The 19,081-nt window shown below is 33.1% G+C and overlaps 2 protein-coding genes across 4 annotated transcripts in view; one reads left to right on the top strand and one right to left on the bottom strand.

The window, feature by feature from the left end:
- LOC105668191 (protein Wnt-11b-1-like) overlaps positions 1–19,081 on the top strand; it is a 161,421-nt gene that overhangs the window by 79,379 nt on the left and 62,961 nt on the right. The gene's annotated exons all lie outside the window — the stretch shown is intronic.
- Positions 856–4,414, bottom strand: LOC136998016 (uncharacterized). Of its 2 annotated transcripts, XM_067349813.1 has the most exons (3): positions 4,014–4,293; positions 2,810–3,662; positions 856–995 (listed from the first exon to the last, which is right to left on the bottom strand). In XM_067349813.1, exons 1-2 carry the CDS (start codon positions 4,210–4,212, stop codon positions 2,815–2,817), a joined length of 1,047 nt encoding a protein of 348 aa, XP_067205914.1. In that variant the 5' UTR covers positions 4,213–4,293; the 3' UTR covers positions 856–995; positions 2,810–2,814. The 2 variants fall into 2 exon arrangements, with proteins under 2 accessions (XP_067205914.1, XP_067205915.1); XM_067349814.1 differs by lacking the exon at positions 856–995 and having other exon boundaries at positions 2,647–3,662; positions 4,014–4,414.

Raw genomic sequence — 19,081 nt, 5'->3', positions numbered from 1 at the left:
ATTACACGCGCAAATTGGTCATTCGGAGTCTGAATTGGTTTATTATAAAACTTAAAGAAGGTTTGTGAACCTGGTGCCCAACCGGCACTACATCTTATAGCTGTTATGTCTACTTCTTGCTTGTAAGCCGCAGATACTGCTGCATGTCGTGTACTATACGCTGTAAACTGGTTGGTATCAACTCCAGCTTTACCTAAAAGTCTTTTAATCCAATGACCAATAGTTTGTGATGATATTGCACCAAAGGGTTTCACTGTTGCTATAAATAACCTTTTGTTATTTTTATTTCTTAACTTTTTAGTATAATCTATATAATCTAGAATTGCAGATGCCACACATAAACCTGGTTTCTCCTTAAAAAATGGTAATATTAATTCTGGTTGGAAAGCTCCAGGCCTAGAAGTTTTTATTCGTTCTGTAATTTTAATATTTAACCCTGTATCCGATTTCACTATATTATCAATATCTATTAGCGATATAGTTTGAAGCCTCTGAGCGGTTGTTAAGGCTAGCAGTGTTACCACCTTTTCCCCAGCTTCCCTTAAATTCAATTCTTTAAGAGGGTGTAATTTTTCAATGTAGTTAAGTACCGGAGTAATATCCCATGTAGCGTATTTTGGAATAGATGGTCTTTGTTTAAATACTCCTTTTAAGAACCGACTAATTAAACCATCCTTATTAATATCATATATTGAGATTAAGGAAACTGTGGAACGAGTAGTATTTAAAGTGCTATAACTTGCACCTTTCTTGAAAAGATTATTTAGAAATTTGATAATTTCCGTCGTTTTTGCATTAAATAAGTCTATTTTTTCTAAATGTGCGAATTCCCACCAGCGTTTTAAGCTACATTCGTATTGTCTCAGCGTTGTTTTTGTGATAGAATCGATCATTACATCTATCGCATCTTCTGTTAATCCTTTTCTTAAGAATGCTGACCTGATAACCTGCCTGCCATTAATGAAAGGTGGGACCCTAATGGATGGCTCCTGTCTCTGTAAGGAGATAATAATAGCGTACTATTAGGTTTAAATATGATAGTGCGCTCAATGAGGAGTGATGAAAAAAGGGGGTACCACGGTTGAGTGGGCCATAACGGTACTACAATAGTGCCTATAGCTTTATCATTAATTATTTTTCTTAATGTTTTCAGAATGAGTGCGAAGGGAGGAAAGGCATAAAAATTTTCCTCTTTTTCCCATGATACAGTAAAGGCGTCAATCGATTGCGCTTCTGGATCCGGGAATCTAGAATAAAATTTTTTACATTTAGTATTTAATCTAGATGCAAATAAATCTATTGAAAAAGGACCGAATTTTTTCTCTATTTGTTTGAAAACTTTCTGAGAAAGTTCCCATTCAGAATCTATATTAATATTTCGTGACGCTCTGTCAGCTTCTATATTCTCCGCCGAAGGAATATATGATGCCTTTAACCATATTTTCCTTTCTTCGCACCATTTCCAAATTTTTCTCGAAAGCTCACTAAGATGTGGATACTGTACACCACCAGCTCTATTAATGTAAGCAATAGCGGTAGTGTTATCTAGTCTTAGTAACACCTCACATTGTGATAACTGTGACGCAAAACATTTCACCGCAAAAAAGGCTGCTAATAATTCAAGGTAATTAATATGATTTTTCTTCTCTTGTTTGTTCCAAAAACCAAAGGCCTTTGAACCATTACAGTAGCAACCCCAACCTGATAAGGAAGAATCAGAAAATATTTCGATCATATAAGCTTGAGTTCTGATTGGGTTTGTTCCAATAATCGCATTTAATTTCCACCATTGTAACTCTTCTAACATAGCTTCATTTATCCAGATGTTTCCTTCATAATTTTCGCCATTGAATTTTAAGGCTAGGAATTTTTGTCTTTCTAATCTTTTGCAATGAATAAATCCGTAAGCTACAGCTGGGCAAGTTGATGTTAAAACTCCTAAAAGTTTAGCGAATTTTCTAATTTTATATGCTTTTCCGCTTTTAAATTCATTTATCAGTTCTATTATCTGATTCTTTTTTCTATCTGTCAAATTTAAAGAAAATTTGACTGAGTCAATAATAAATCCTAAATATTTACATTTTTGATTAGCCACTAAAGAACTTTTTTGATAGTTTATAATAAATCCTAAGTATTTCAGAATATCTATTGCTTTCTTTATATTTTCTTCACATATAATTTTTGATTTGTGAATAAATAAAAAATCATCTAAGTATAATACCAACACTATTCCTTGTAGTCTCAATTTACTGACAACAGATTTCATAATTTTAGTAAAAACGTACGGGCTAGTGCATAATCCAAAGGGTAAACACAAAAACTGGAAAGTTTTTCCTTTGAATTTAAAACGAAGAAATTTTCTGTGACCCTCGTAGATGGGAACCAGAAAATATGCATCTTTAAGATCTAAAGAGCCCATAAAACTTCCTTGTGATATTAAACTCATTGCTGATCGAATATCCTCTAATTTAAAGTGTGGGGGGTTAATAAAGTTGTTTAGTTTTTTAAGATTAAAAATGAAACGATTCGTACCATCAGGTTTTGGAACCAAGAAGTAGGAAGAAAGAAACTGTCCCTCACAATCTTTACATTTCTCAATCGCGCCTTTTTTAAGGAGTTCGTTAATTTCTAATTGTATTTTTTCCGATTCTTTAGCAGAAAAGGTCTTTTCTTTAGGGACCGATTTCTGAATCGGTGTTTCTATAAATGGAATTCTATAACCCTTTAAACAGTTTAGAATATACCTGTCTGAGGTAATACTTTTCCATCTTTCTATGAAAAAACTAAGACGCCCTGCTGATTTATTTACCGGAATTATTTCTTCGTCAATGATTGGTTTGGTGCTTGAGTTGTTTTGGACGAACCCTGGAAGGTTTTGAATGGTTTTGTCTTGAATCTCATTTGTCGACGCCTTGGTTGTTGACCCACCTGCCGGTATCCCGCAGGTGGGTATTTCGAGTTTCCCTGTTCGCGAAACCTGAATGTGTGTTTTTGTGGCGTTTTGTCTTTGATGCTTGCACAAGCTTGTTCTATTTCTTTCACATCCTTGACTTTTTCCTTGAGATTATCTCCATAAAGCCAATCATCTGAGAACATTGTATCCACCACTGGCTTAATACTCTTGTTTAATTGTGGTGTAATGAATGACTTTCTCGCTATTGATTGTTGATGAAAGACATCTGTTAAGATCTGCCCAGCGTGGCTTATATAGTCGGTAAATATGTCTTCATCTAATCCTTCTTCTGGAGGATCTAATAACATGGAGACTGCAGCACCTAAGGCGGCTATGGCTGTACCAACACAATTTTGGGTATCTGTAAAATGTTGGTCCCTCTTTTTTGCAACCTCTGTGAGCAATGGAATTATTTCCAAATTTAACTGAGGAGCTTCCATATATAAGTCGCCTTTTCTATTGTAAGATTCCAAAATCTCCTTCTTATTTTTCTCTGGAAGGCCTTCATTCTTCCATTTTAACCATGTATTTTTTAATTCTGGATGGTATTTAACCTGCTTGAATTTGGAATCCTTGGGATCCATTCCCAATACTTTTAAAGCGCTGTCTTTTTCTTGTTCAGAAACCATTTCCGTTATCTCTTCCTTTCCGATTGCGACATCTGCGATTTCCTCCACGTTCGGATTATTTTCTTTATTCTCCTCGTTTTCTAACAAAAAGAAAGGAAAGGAAGATTTTTTAATAGGGCACTTATTGTGCAATTTGTGATCTTAACGTTCTTATTGAAACTTTATCACAACGAATCTCTATATACAGACGCATGGCACTTATTGTGCAATCTGTGATACTAACGTTCTTATTGAAACTTTATCACAACGATTCTCTATGTAAAGACACATGGCACTTATTGTGCAATTTGTGATACTAACGTTCTTGTTGAACTTTATCACATTGACGTCTTATGTAAGTCGTATGGACTATGGTAAAACCGTGTGGGTTTAACCTCTCAACTTTCGTGTGGAAAGATGAGATTTTTTCGCGACTTTATGTTTTTACTTACCCATTATATTAGTATTGCACGAATTCTCTTTTTCTTTTGTGACTGTTGGTGCAGTCTGTACTTTTTGGACGCTCACCAACTTCTCGACGATTTTTGTGAGGTTATCCACATGTTGTTGTAGTTGATCGAATTTTCTTTTAGAATGACGATCTTCCCGTGATCGGGATCTCGCTCGCTTTTTAACTTTGCGTTCTGACATCCTATTATATCTGGAAGAACGTTATCTTCTTAATTTTGATCGCTAACACGTCTTGATGCCTCGGCACAACGAAACAATATGAGGATAGGGGGACACCAAATGGCGGAAAGGCGCCAAGTTTAAAAAATTATAAGCGCTAAACGTTGTGGTACTAGGCATGACAAGCATGACTACAATAATATCATCGAGAACGAGACACATAATATAAATATATATATATATATATATATATATATATATATATATTATATTATATTATACTATTTAAGACATAATAATAAACAAATATAATAAAAAATTAACATTTGTAAGCGTACTTTAAGTAATCACGCGATACGTACGATGCACCACCGATGGGTACGGCACGTACATCCACGATCGACACTATTATCAAATAGCAATGGCGATACCGGTAATTACGTAAACGTCCACTCGAAGATATTTATCGAGGATCTGTCAAAATCAAAAGGCAGGACGGTATAGAGGTGCAAACACAATAACAATATAACGATATTTATTAATATTGATAACACCTGTGTATATATATAACGGGGTAATGGTTACCGAAAACACGACGGACATGTTGTCACAAGGACTACTCAGACGGCAATGTTTTATACGCATGCCGTGATACGCTCAAGGATCGCCTATTGCATCAGCTAATCCTGATTGGCTCTAATCAAAGATATTCCTACGTCTAGGACGCTAGACGCAGCGCATAACTCGCGCGTGGTCGCGAGGACCGCGGGAAGGGATCGCAGTGTCACACAATCGGCGGCGTTGTACCGCGTTGCTTACACATTAAATCAATATATTCGTGTACTAGAAAATTAGAGCCTTATGCTAGGGAATAACGCATGAGCCATGCGTTAGCCAATTAACGTTTATTTTTACAAAGAAAAGTTCGTAAAACGTTAAAGGAATATTTTGGTACACAAACGTTCCAATTACAAAAGAAATAAAATGTTATAAGAATATTCATTGAAATATTATTAGAATATTCTGAGAATTTAACAAATAATATTCCAATAACATTCAGAACATTCTTAGAACCGTATAAGAATATTCTTTGCAAATATTCTCAGAATATATGGAAATCTTCTTATCAAGAGACACGGCAGTGTCTCGCGCCAAGTTCACGCGCAGCGCAAGACCGACCGTGTCTCTTTACGCGAGACCGAAAGTTGAGACGAGCCGAGATTATCGGATCTCAGTAATGCCTGAGCCGATCGATTTAAAAATAGGCTCAATCGATAGCGCATACCCAAAATATATAATAAAAGTATGCTTGTTTTTGCTCTATATGCTGTATAAATAAAGATATTAAAGTCTAAAGTCGAAATGTCATGAAAACTATGAAAATTATTTCAGTCGTCTGGGATGTACTTTATAAATTCTTGCCGATAGATGGCTAGTATCTCAGATGTACACATATCGGCATGTATCGCCGGCAACGCATGCGCAAGCCATGTACATGCGAAGCGCGGAGCTCACATGTACAATGTGACTTGCGCATATATGCGGTAATCCTTCCATTCCTGCTGCTGCTGCTGTTTGTGTATCAAATCTGACCACACAGCGGTATACATGTGTGAAGTAAAATATATGTAATACTCCTACATTGCTGATTGTGCTTGAGAGTTTCGAAAAATATTACGGTGCGGATGATATTTGTTTCTCACTCTAGAGCAGACTCTGTGCGTTGTGCGCAAGCGTTGTACCTATACATATATCCCATACGCAGGCTACAGACGTCGCGCACGTGCAGAACGGCCAAATCGTGGTAATATAATGTAATATCTGCTAGTTTCTATTTTTCATTGTTCTTATTGTCAGTATAAATTGTGAACATGTTAAAAATAATTATATGTAGTATATTGTTTTTAAATAACTAATCAAATGAATAATACGTACTAACATATTTAATTAATTATCTAACTCATGTACTCAATGTATTTGAATATCGTTTTTGAATGCCACTTATAAATTGCAAATTTAATTTAACTATGTAATACGAGTTTGTAATTCTATTTATAACAACTATAATTAAATTATTTATTAAACTGAAAGAGATGATAATAGGTCAGGACCTAATAGAGACTAAATGAAATAGATAATTATAAACGTTGTAATATATACAGGGTGTCCCATTTAACTTGAGACAACTAAATATTTCGAAAAATAAGCATTGTACGAAAAAATGTCCCAAATAAACTTTTAATATTATCAAGGGGGACGTCTGCCTGTGTAAAAATTAACCTGCCGCCACCGCTCCTTGGAGGTGGGGCGGGTGGCAACTTTGAAATTTTAAATGGGAACCTCCATTTTTTATTGCAGATTCGAATTCCTTGGAAAAAAATACGTAAGTTTTGTCCGAGACATTTTTTCGAATCGTGATAGATGGCGCTGTAATCAGTGAAAATTAGTTTTTGCCATTTTCTCTCCATCGGGGTGCTTTATTTCGGTGAGTCCCCTCGCCTCTCACTATTCAATTACAATAAATGCTCGAAATGATGACTTTCCATTTCGATGCATTTATTAACTCGAGCTTGGAATGCTTGTACACATGTAGAAAGTGTATCTGGCGTTATTTGTGCGCAAGCATATCTAATACGTTCCACCATGTTTTCTCGAGTATTTGGTACTTTTGTATACACTTTTTCTTTAAGGTAACATAAAATTATTTCAACTTTCAAAATTATTTTAAAATTATTTCAACTTTCTTCTCTAAAGATAAATAATCCATTATTTATTTGCTGACATAAAGAACGCGTCCGTAAAAAAACAAGTAGCTAGCGTACGTATTACTGAAATTTACTTGACTTGAAATTTAAAGAATCCAGTTATTGAAGAATTGTTCTGACTTAATTTCTTTCATTTATTTTGTTTCTCCTTTTCAGTATTTTCAGTATTTCAGAAATTTACTACATATGTAGATGCCTCATAGTTTTGGTACGCTAGCTACTTGTTTTTTTACGGATGCGTTCTTTATTTCAGCAAATAAATAATGGATTATTTATCTTTAGAGAAGAAAGTTGAAATAATTTTGAAAGTTGAAATAATTTTATGTTACCTTAAAGAAAAAGAGTATACAAAAATACCAAATACTCGAGAAAACATGGTGGAACGTATTAGATATGCTTGCGCACAAATAACGCCAGATACACTTTCTACATGTGTACAAGCATTCCAAGCTCGAGTTAATAAATGCATCGAAATGGAAAGTCATCATTTCGAGCATTTATTGTAATTGAATAGTGACAGGCGAGGGGACTCACCGAAATAAAGCACCCCGATGGTGAGAGAAAATGGCAAAAACTAATTTTCACTGATTACAGCGCCATCTATCACGATTCGAAAAAATGTCTCGGACAAAACTTACGTATTTTTTTCCAAGGAATCCGAATCTGTAATAAAAAATGGGGGTTCCCATTTAAAATTTCAAAGTTGCCACCCGCCCCACCCCCAAGGGGCGGTGGGGGCGGGTTAATTTTTATACAGCCAGACGTCCCCCTTGATAATATTAAAAGTTTATTTGGGACATTTTTTCGTACAATGCTTATTTTTCGAAATATTTAGTTGTCTCAAGTTAAATGGGACACCCTGCATAGAGAAGAAAATGATTGGATTGAAGCTGATGATGCTTCAATTAGAAAAACACAATGGCCTAGAAACAATATGATACTTATAGAATTTTGTATTTCTATAACTTAATTAATTAAAGAGGACCGTCGTATGCTGTATACTGAAAGTACGACTGGGGTGATAATGGGCCGTCTTTAGCAAAATCTAACTGATATTTCATTATTTTAGCTTTAAAAAACAGTCGTATATATATCATTAAAAAAAAAATATCTATCAATTACCTTTTTTTAAAAAAAAGGTAAAATAAAGGTGCCAAGTACACGCTCTTGTCACAATCAAAACAAATTACTAAAAAAAAGAAATAATATCTCAAAAAATAACCTTTTCAAAAAAAAGGTAAAGAAAAAGGCGCCAAGTACACGCTCTTGTCACAACCAAAACAAAATAGTATTGTTTTACATTTAAAAAAAATTGCCGTATATATTAAACCTATCAAAAAACCAGTCGTATATATTACCCTTTCAAAAAAAGCTGTCGTACATATTAAAACCTTTCAACAAGTAATGCTGTTGTGTATATTAAAACTATAAAAAAATATGATATCAGGAAATGACGCCAAGTGGGATTAAAGAACTATGAAAAAAGTTGTAGACTATTTCTAAAAACTCATCAACTAAACTATTTCATAAAACTCTTCTATAAAACTTTTGTACATAAAGCTGTCGTATATATTAAATAAAAAATCTAAAAAAATGCTGTCGTACATATATTATTATATTGCATACTATATTTCACCATATTTTACATATACTATACTATATGTATTATATATATTATTACATATACTATACGATATATATTATTTATAATATTACATATACTATGTATATTATAAAAAATTAAACTCATAAATAAAAAAAATAAAAAAAATATTAAAAAAATAAAAATATTTTACCAAAAAAAATTTTAAAATATTAAAAAAATTTAATTAAAATAAAAAAATATTTATTAAAAAACGCAAAAAAACTTGGCGTTGCTACACCTCAAAATATTATAAAGCAAAAAAATTAGTAATAATATAACAATTGACGATTAATTGACATAATGTAATAAGTTGACATCATGTAAGTTAACATGTAGTTTACTGTAGCAACGCCAAGTTTTTTTGCGTTTTTTAATAAATATTTTTTTATTTTAATTAAATTTTTTTAATATTTTAAAATTTTTTTTGCTAAAATATTTTTATTTTTTAAATATTTTTTTAATTTTTTTTATTTATTAGTTTAATTTTTTATAATATATATAGTATATGTAATATTATAAATAATATATATCGTATAGTATATGTAATAATATATATAATATATATAGTATAGTATATGTAAAATATGGTGAAATATAGTATGCAATATAATAATATATGTACGACAGCATTTTTTTAGATTTTTTTTTTAATATATACGACAGCTTTATGTACAAAAGTTTTATAGAAGAGTTTTATAGAAATAGTGTACAACTTTTTTCATAGTTCTTTAATCCCACTTGGCGTCATTTCCTGATATCATATTTTTTTATAGTTTTAATATACACAACAGCATTATTTGTTGAAAGGTTTTAATATGTACGACAGCTTTTTTTGAAAGGGTAATATATACGACTGGTTTTTTGATAGGTTTAATATATACGGCAATTTTTTTTAAATGTAAAACAATACTGTTTTGTTTTGGTTGTGACAAGAGCGTGTACTTGGCGCCTTTTTCTTTACCTTTTTTTTTGAAAAGGTTATTTTTTGATATTAGAATATTCTCCGAATATGCTGTGCTGTCTGGGTAATAGTGCGTTAGGTTTTTTAACGTGGACCTTCGCCTGTAACCCTACTATACCACATTTTATTATTAAATACTCTATTATATATACTATTATATATACTATATAATAGTAATCAATGTTGATTAAACTTTTTCTTTATATCAATGTATTTGCATAAATATTTAGAATACTAAAAATAATTTAGTAGAATATTCAGTGAATGTTCTTTACATGGTATTAAACATCTTCTCTGAATATTCCTGGAATACAATGAAGAATATTTTTTCAATCTATCTGGAATATTAAAATTGGTCTCATTTGAACGTTCTATGAAGATTTAAAAAATATCTTTTAGTACATTAAAAGAATATTCTAATATTTTTAACAAATATTTATAGAATGTTTATAGAATGTGTTTGTGTTATTTGGGGCATGTCAGACTACATCTATAAATAATAAATGTATATACAGGGTGTCCCGTAAAGACCGTAACAACGCTTAGGGGTATATTTCTGAGATAATTCTGAGCAAAAAATCTTAATACCAAAATACTCAGGGTGTAATGGTTTTTGAATTAGAAGCATTTAAAGTTAACGAATAAGATAGCCTGAAATTTGCGCGCTCAGGTGTGTACAACGTACAGTGATAAAAGCGAAATTGACTATCGCTCCCCTGTTGTCAGTATTAATATTTGGAAAATAAATTTACTAATACATATTAACATAAATATTGTTCACGCAATTAAGATTTTGTTGAAAATATTATAAAGAAAAAAATATTATGATACACAAACGCAAGCTGTCAAAACTTACATTTCTTTGACATTTCTTTTTATCTTACAGATATTTGTACAGAATTTTGTGATATGTTACTCATTATTTGTACAGAATATTGTGATATATTACTCATTTATGGTAAAATGAAGAAGTGCTACGTAATGTAGAAGAAAATCCTACAATGAGTATTCGTGAAATTAGTCGTCAAGTTGGAATGTCAAAAACAATGGTTCATAAAATATTAAAAGAAAATGAAATGCATGCGTTTCATTACTCAAAAGTACAACATTTATTACCTCAAAATTATGTGCAAAGAGTCTTTACATATTCAATATTATTTAATTATTTTTAACTGTTATTAAAATGAAATATTGTAAAACTATTTCAATTATTTAATAATTTTATTGTACAAATATTTGTAAGATAAAAAGAAATGTCAAAGAAATGTAATTTTTGACAGCTTGCGTTTTGTGTATCATAATATTTTTTTTTTATAATATTTTCAACAAAATCTTAATTGCGTAAACAATATTTATGTTAATATGTATTAGCAAATTTATTTTCCAAATATTAATACTGACAACAGAGGAGCGATAGTCAATTTCGCTTTTATCACTGTACGTTGTACACACCTGAGCGCGCAAATTTCAGGCTATCTTATTCGTTAACTTTAAATGCTTCTAATTCAAAAACCATTACACCCTGAGTATTTTGGTATTAAGATTTTTTGCTCAGAATTATCTCAGAAATATACCCCTAAGCGTTGTTACGGTCTTTACGGGACACCCTGTATAATAGTAGTATTTAATAATAAAATGTGGTATAATAGGGCTACAGACGAAGGTCCACGTTAAAAAACCTAACGCGCTATTAGTGGCACCTCATAGGTAGTGTGGAAGACCACTTCCATAATTAATAATTATTTAACAAAATAAATGATAGACAGATTGATAGATAGATAGAAAATAGATAGAATTATTGTGAAAATATTTCACATTAAAGTATTAAATAACTCATAATCAGTAGGAATGTTTTGTGACGAAAGTAATCGAAAAATGCGTGAGACTTCATTTCCGAGAAACAAAAAAACGCTTTATTGTCAGCTTATTCGGCTAATTGCGCTGTTAACTGCATGTTGATCGCGACGCATGAGAATTTTTACCTTTTTTGACACATTTACAAATACTTCATAAAACGACATATAACATTAATATGAATTTAATACTTAAAGTTTATCTATAAAATGTAATTTTTGAGTTAATTTATATAAAATTATAAAATAAAAATTAGTATATATATATATAAATTAATAATATACATTATATATATAAAATGTTCTTTAATATTATAAAAGCTTATTTTTATCGCCATAAACTCTTATTAATAATTTATACTCTTATTATTATACTCCTATATTAATAATTCAAATGTTGATTGTAACGAGATTTTATTTATATTAATATAATATTATTTTTACAAAGCTGTAAATGCAAGCTCGAAAAAATATTTCACGTTGCCATACGCAACAAGCGCGCAACGTTGCTTTTTAGCCGGCTTGGTCGAGCGCATACAGACGCGTGACGTCAGCGGTTTCGCTTGTGTGGGTATCCCCGCCACTACGGTACCCATGGTACCAGCGAGCTCGAATTGGCATCACTGATTGTGAAGCATGCAACCATGGAAAGCAGCATCGTGCTTCCTATAAGAAAGAAGGAAGACATATCATAAAATTGGAGAGAAGATTCATTCCGATGTATGTGGGCCGATGGAAATAGACAGCCTATATGATGAAAAGTGGTTTGTCGTATTTAAAGATGATGCAACCGGATATGGGACTGTTTATTGCCTGAGACAAAAGAGTGATGTGCTTTCAAAGTTTATTGAGTTTGCAAATAAGCTTTGGAATAAGTTTGGAAAAAACATGAAGATCTTACGAAGCGATAATGGTACAGAATATACCAATAAGCAGTTCCAGATATTCTTAAAGAATTGAGGAATAGTACATGAAACATCCGCGCTCTATACGTCAGAACAAAATGGCATGGCTGAGAGAGATATTCGAACAATCGTCGAAGCTGGAAGATCAATGATGTATGGAAAATAAATAAAACGCTTTTTGTGGACAAAAGCAGTGAAGACAGCTGTACAATTGCTAAATCGAATATCAACGAAGAAAACAGGAAGTCAAACTGCATTCGAATTATGGACAGGAAAAAGGCCGGATTTTAATAACCTTCATGTTTTTGGAAGTACAGTCTATGCACATATACATCGGTGAATCGTAAGAAGTGGGATGCAAAAGCCCGAAAAGTTCTATTCGTTGGTTACCAAGGATTGAGACTTGATAATTTTAAATTATACAATGAACAACCAAAAAAGTTCTTTTATTTAAAAAATGTGAAATTTGGCTTAGAAATTGAAAAATGTGATAATCAATTTGCTATTATTCATATGAACACAAAGAAAAAGCATCAATCGAATCGATACACAACAGATCGAAGATGATGAAGTAACTGAAGAGGAAATTTAAGAAGAGCAATCGACAAGAGAAAACGATTATCGTAAGAAGCTGTGCAAGAGAGCCAGAAGAGAGAAAAACAATAAATCGTTATGAAGCATATCTGGTCGATGGTTGTGACTGCATTACAAGATCTATAGAGAGAAGGTTACCTCAGGCAAACCGGTTGTGGGCGAGGGACGATGAAGTAAGGGGGGAGCTAGAACAGCTTATAGGCGAGGGGCGACGAAGTAAGGGGAGAGTTAGAAACAGCTTGTTGGCGAGGGATGACGAAGTAAGGGGGGAGCTAGAAACAGCTTGTAGGCGAGGGGCGACGAAGGAAGGGAAGAGCATGATGATCTCATCGTCAAACAGTAGCTGTCTCTCGCACGCTTTAGTGTTTTTTCTCTCGCTCCTTTAATATAGAAATGCTTTGAGTTTTTATCGAAAAAATACTTTTATTTTGTAAAATATTGATAGCACTGGAAATTGCGTAATAAAAATTGAAAAGTAAATTAGAAAGGCGCTATAAATTACATATATTGCAAATTATAGCGCTAGATATTTAACGTTTATAATGTTAAATATCGCTGCAACAGATGCATTTGTAATACAAATTGCTTTGTACTCGTATTTAGACTGTAATATCAATGAAAATAAAATATAATTTGGGGATATACACAAAAAACATCATTTGTAAAGTAGTAAAATAAAAGAAAAAATAGTACATATTTAAAAATTATTTTTAAAATAATATTTACTGTTTATATGCATTATTTACAAAAGAAATACTATAAAGAAATTTATTTTTTATATTTAATTGTGAAAACCTTAAAAATTGTCAAGAAATTGTAACTGAAATTCATAAATGTAAGTACAATTCTAGGATAATATAAAAAGCATCATACACAAATTTATTATGATACAAACTTAAATAATGAAATTGTAATATATGTTTCAATATTGCAAATGTGAATATTTATATGATAAAATTTACAAAGTGTTAATAATTTTCAAATATTTGCTAATAAAATATTATTGAAATGTTTCTGTTGAACTCTTAAAATAATTCTTTAAAACAAATATGATGGGGTATATATTAGGGATCATTAAATATGCGACAACATTGTGATTATAAAATTTTATAAGTATCTATAATAAAAATTAAGTATAATAAATATAATAAGTATATAAGTATAATAATAAAATTTTTATAAGTATCTATAATAATAAAAATACATATATGTTGTATTAATCTGTTAATATAAAGAAATTTATTTGCGTTAAATTAATTAATAATTTTTTTATATTAACAGATTAATACAACATATATGTATTTTTATTATATATATTTGCTATATTGGGACAAAAAAAAATACTTATGTTTTAATAAATTTATTAGGCAAAATCTCGAAATCATTGGAATATCGGGTCAACTCGCAGCGCATTTTCAATTTCAAAAATCAGTTTAATATTCTAAATCTCTTATGGGGATTGTATCAGATTATTGTATTAAACTGTTAAACTTCATTAAGCCACTGGCCACACTTTATATGCACTGTAGATGAATTTTGAGTACGAGTTTATATATGAAGAAACACGCCGCATAGCGGCAAACAACATCAAATTGCATTGCGCAGATTTTGCTCGATTTCTGCCGCCAATCTGACATCAAACTGCGTTGCGCAGGTCCTGCTCGGTTTCTGCCGCCAATCTGCTGTAATAATTCCGAGCAAATCCTACTCGGTTTCTGCTACTGATCTGCTGTCAAATTATGTCAGCAGGTTTTGTAACATTTCTGACATTCTGCTATCATCATCTGTAACAGATTTTGTATACAATCTGCAGTCTTTCTGCTGACAAAAATTTGTAGCAGACGTTTGGCAATATCTGTTCGAGCAGACTTTGCTGACTGGGTACTTTTGTTAGTCAATTTATGGAAAATCCTAAAGAAGCACACTGGAAGGCATTGAAACGAGTGATTCGCTATCTTAAAGAAATGAAGAAATATGGTATCTCATATCAAAATGGAGCAAAATTGGATTCTGCGACAGTGACTATGCAGGCAATGAAGACAAGAGTCGTTCTACAAGTGGGTATATATGTACATATATACATATGTTGAATAGCGGTCCCGTATCCTGGTCATCAAGAAGACAGAATATTGTGGCTCTTTCAACCGTAGAAGCAGAATATATATCGGGATGCTTGCTCAGCATCCCAAGAAGCAAGTTGGTTGAAATGCATTTTAGAAGATTTAGAAGGAAAGCAAGTAAAAGCCATCACTCTACATTGTGATAATCAAGGAGTCATCAGCTTATGCAAAAATTCTGTATTTCATCGGAAGACCAAGCACATTTGTGTACGATATCTTTATATCCGAAAAAAAAAAAACAAAGTCTAAGGAGTTCGAGATTAAATACATCCCGACGGAAAACAACATTGCAGATGTTCTCACAAAGGGACTACCAAGAGTTCGATTTGAAAAACTGATTCACAATATTGATCTGAATCGCTACACGAGTGAGAGTGTTAAGATTGAACGTGGCGCGCTTAGATTAATCGATAATTGATAGATAATGGGTGTTTACGATAATTCAAGTTCGAGTTAGTTTCACTAGGACCGAAAAATGAGATAGACATAACCATCTAGAATCTTTATGATTTATGACAACTCAACGCTGTCTTGTATTGCTTGAGTTAAATTAATTGAATTTGTTGAGTTTATAGAGCAAATTTTATTGTAATAAAAAAATGTTAACTGCAAATCAGTCTATGAAAGAAACAAATAATGTTGGTATGTATGTTGGTATACCTCTTTAATAGATATAATTATATATATATGTATATAATTATATTTATTAAACTCAACAAATTCAATGAATTTAACTCAAGCAATACAAGACAGCGTTGAGTTGTCATGAATCATAAAGGTTCTAGATGGTTATGTATATCTCATTGTCGGTCCTAGTGAAACTAACTCGAACTTGAATTATCGTAAACACCCAATGCAGTCAAATATTTTTATCAACAATTGATTTATCGATAGAGAGTAAGAATTATTCTTTTCCTCCATAGAGAGCGTGGTTTTGTTTTTAGTTAGTTAGTTAGTCACACATGCATATAGTTGCCTTTTGGTTAAGTTCCTCTCTCTGATAAAAAGTCATTCTTATTTATAGTTTTACTTTGTATTGTTAAGTAACACATTAAAGTGTTTAACTTTTATTTAACTTTTGAGTTGATTGTATTTGAGACCCATCAAGTTTCCTGGATACATATTCATATGACAATTAAACAAAACATTTATTAACGTTTATTAAAACATTTATTAAAAAATGCCAAATATCGTTAATTTTAATGGTATATATTTTCGACGTGCGCACCGTCAGAATTATAACAAAAATTAAGTTGACTTCGGAAACTATAACTGTAACTGTAACTGTAACTTTTGTTGCATCAAGTTGTAACGATGCAACATGCATCGTTACTACGGCTACGGACCAAACATTGTCCGTAGCCAAGAAGGGCGCATTGAGTGCCAATAAACGTTTTCAATAAATATCGGCGGTCACTCGCCGGACAGTCCCCCACAACCGACCGTCCAAATTCCGCCAGGTGGGGGCCGCCGGCAATACCGCCGATGCTTGCTGATCCAAACCAAGATCTATAGAGAAAAGGTTACCTCAGTAAAACCGGTTGTTGGCGAGGGAAGGAAGGGGGGAGCTAGAAACAGCTTGTGGCGAGAGGCGTTGAAGTAAGGGGGGAGCTAGAAACAGCTTGAAGGCGAGGGGGCGATGAAGGAAGGGGAAAGCATGATGATCTCATCTGCAAACAGTAGCTGTCTGAGATAGCTTCTGCTCGCAGATGACATCATCATTGCCCCTCTTGCCGCTCGCCCTTCTCTGCATTTGTCCCTCTTGCCGCTCGCCCCTCTCTGCATTTGCCCCTTTTGCCGCTCGTCCCTCTTTGCGTATGAAGTAACCTTCTTTCTACAGATCTTGGATCCAAACGTCAGTCGGCTGTCAACCGGGTATAAAAGAGACCTGGCTGTACGCCTTTTCACCAGATCCTGTTCGCTTCTCGACAGCGAACATCCGATCCTCTACTAGTGTTCTCGTAGTCCGCCGAGTGTTCTCGGAATCTATGCCAGCTGCCTTCCAGTGCATGAGCGTTCTCATGAACCTGCCGAGTGTTCTCGGTATTCTCGGTCTTCGCACACGAGCTTGTGCACTCGCCGAGCGTCCTCGGCTCCAGACCAGCTTCCGTGCACGAGCATTACTGTGCATCCGCCAAGCGTACTCGGCTTCTGGTTACCGTTCTCAATACGAGCGTTCTCGTATTTCATCGAGCGTACTCGGCTCCTAGTTATCGATCTTCGTGCAGTACGAGCGTTCTTGTATCCCGCCAAGCGTACTTGGCTCCTCGCTTCCGATCGCCATACATACGAGCGTTTTTGTATTCCGCCGAGCGTCCTCGGTCCCGAGCATAAAACACTCCGCAATACCATAGTCCGCCAAACATTTATACGAGCGTCCTCGTATAAAAGACGTACACCCGCTTATCCACCCGGCAGGCAAACCGCTTCAAAAGCGAATTCAATCCCGCGTATCCGTGCGACCGAGCGCTGCACGCGCAACCAACCACGACCGATCTACGAACGGACTCGCGTCGCGTTCACGAACGCACTCGCTATCGTACACACATTTATCTTGGGAGCTTTCCATCAAGGCATTTAAGCGACACACATCGACACGGTGTCAGACACGGTGCTTTTCAACAATGACACAGCAGAAGAGCATAGTCGAACACAGAGTCTAGTTCATGGCTGCCAATTTTTGGGATGGTATTCTAGAGAATTTTCATTTTATCCATCTGCAAAATATATTTATACTCATCGCGATCGTAAACAATAATAAATGATGGTTATGTTTGATTTGTACGTACTTTAATGCCAATATGCTCTTGGTACGCCAATTTTTCAATTAAATGAACTTACTAGATATCATGGGAAGATATAAGCAGACTCTAGCAGTCTAGTTCAGAACTAAACGCATTCCATCAAGTATCCAAGCACGATGTTTGACCGTGTCACACAGTGTCGATCTTAGAACATATATACTGGAAGGGGCATAGCTGACTTGCCGTTGTCCTCAACATCTATCTATCCTTGTCTGTACATTTTATTGCAATACGCATGCGTCGATTATTTTGATGTGTGTGATGACAAACTAGACAAGCTTATCTATGACAAGCCTTCCAATATAATCAAGTCTAAAGAAATAATCATAAAAAAGTATACAAAACTAATACTATTTAAACATCAATGAAGTTTTTAAATATTTTTTTTATTATTTATTATAATAATTTTTATTGTACTAGTTACTATATATACAAGATATAATTAAAATAAGATAACAAACTTTAGAGGAGCGAGAATATTACATAATAATAAATATTACTTTTTTATTTTTCATTAATAATATATATTTTATATCAGTAACAGTGGGCTTGACGGACATATGTTGATGTCAAATTTTTTTTCATGTTTGTTCTCGCTCCTCAAAGTTTGTTATCTTATTTTAGTTCATCCTGTACATCCTGTATATAATTATTGTTTATTACAGTATTTGTTTTTGGTTATGTGCATCATTATTTTTATTTTATTTTGCAAGACTATTATTACATATTACTACATATTATTATATATAATTTATAATATATTGCAATTATATTATAATATAACTTAAAGAATAAATTGTTATAATCAAATTTTCAAATGCCTTCCACCTATTTTAAATCTTTCTACTTTCAACTTAAACGGTTATTCATTTGCGCAAGCGCTTTGACCGATTTCGTACAGACAAGGATAGATAGATGTAGGGGACACTTTTGTTATGTATATTTAGATAGGCTATGCCCCTTCCAGTATATATGTTCTAAGGTGTCGATCTGTGTCTCCTAGATGGAAAGCTCCCCTTGTCATCCGTACCAGGGATGTTTTTTGCAGTACAATTGTACTATTTTAGTACAATCCATCAAATCTTAGTACGTCAGTACTTTTCCATAATATTTTGTACTGATAATCAGTATTTGTTCAGTTCAAAGTACAAATGAATACATAATTTAGTAATTTAATTTCTTTTACATTCTATAACCGTTAGGGTCTATCCAGACAAAATTGCATAGTTGTATAAACATATGC

Source organism: Linepithema humile, chromosome 2, assembly GCF_040581485.1.
Source record: "Linepithema humile isolate Giens D197 chromosome 2, Lhum_UNIL_v1.0, whole genome shotgun sequence".
NCBI lineage: Eukaryota > Metazoa > Arthropoda > Insecta > Hymenoptera > Formicidae > Linepithema > Linepithema humile.
Note: the sequence above shows the minus strand (reverse complement) of the source record. Positions and strands in the feature narration are given on the sequence as shown.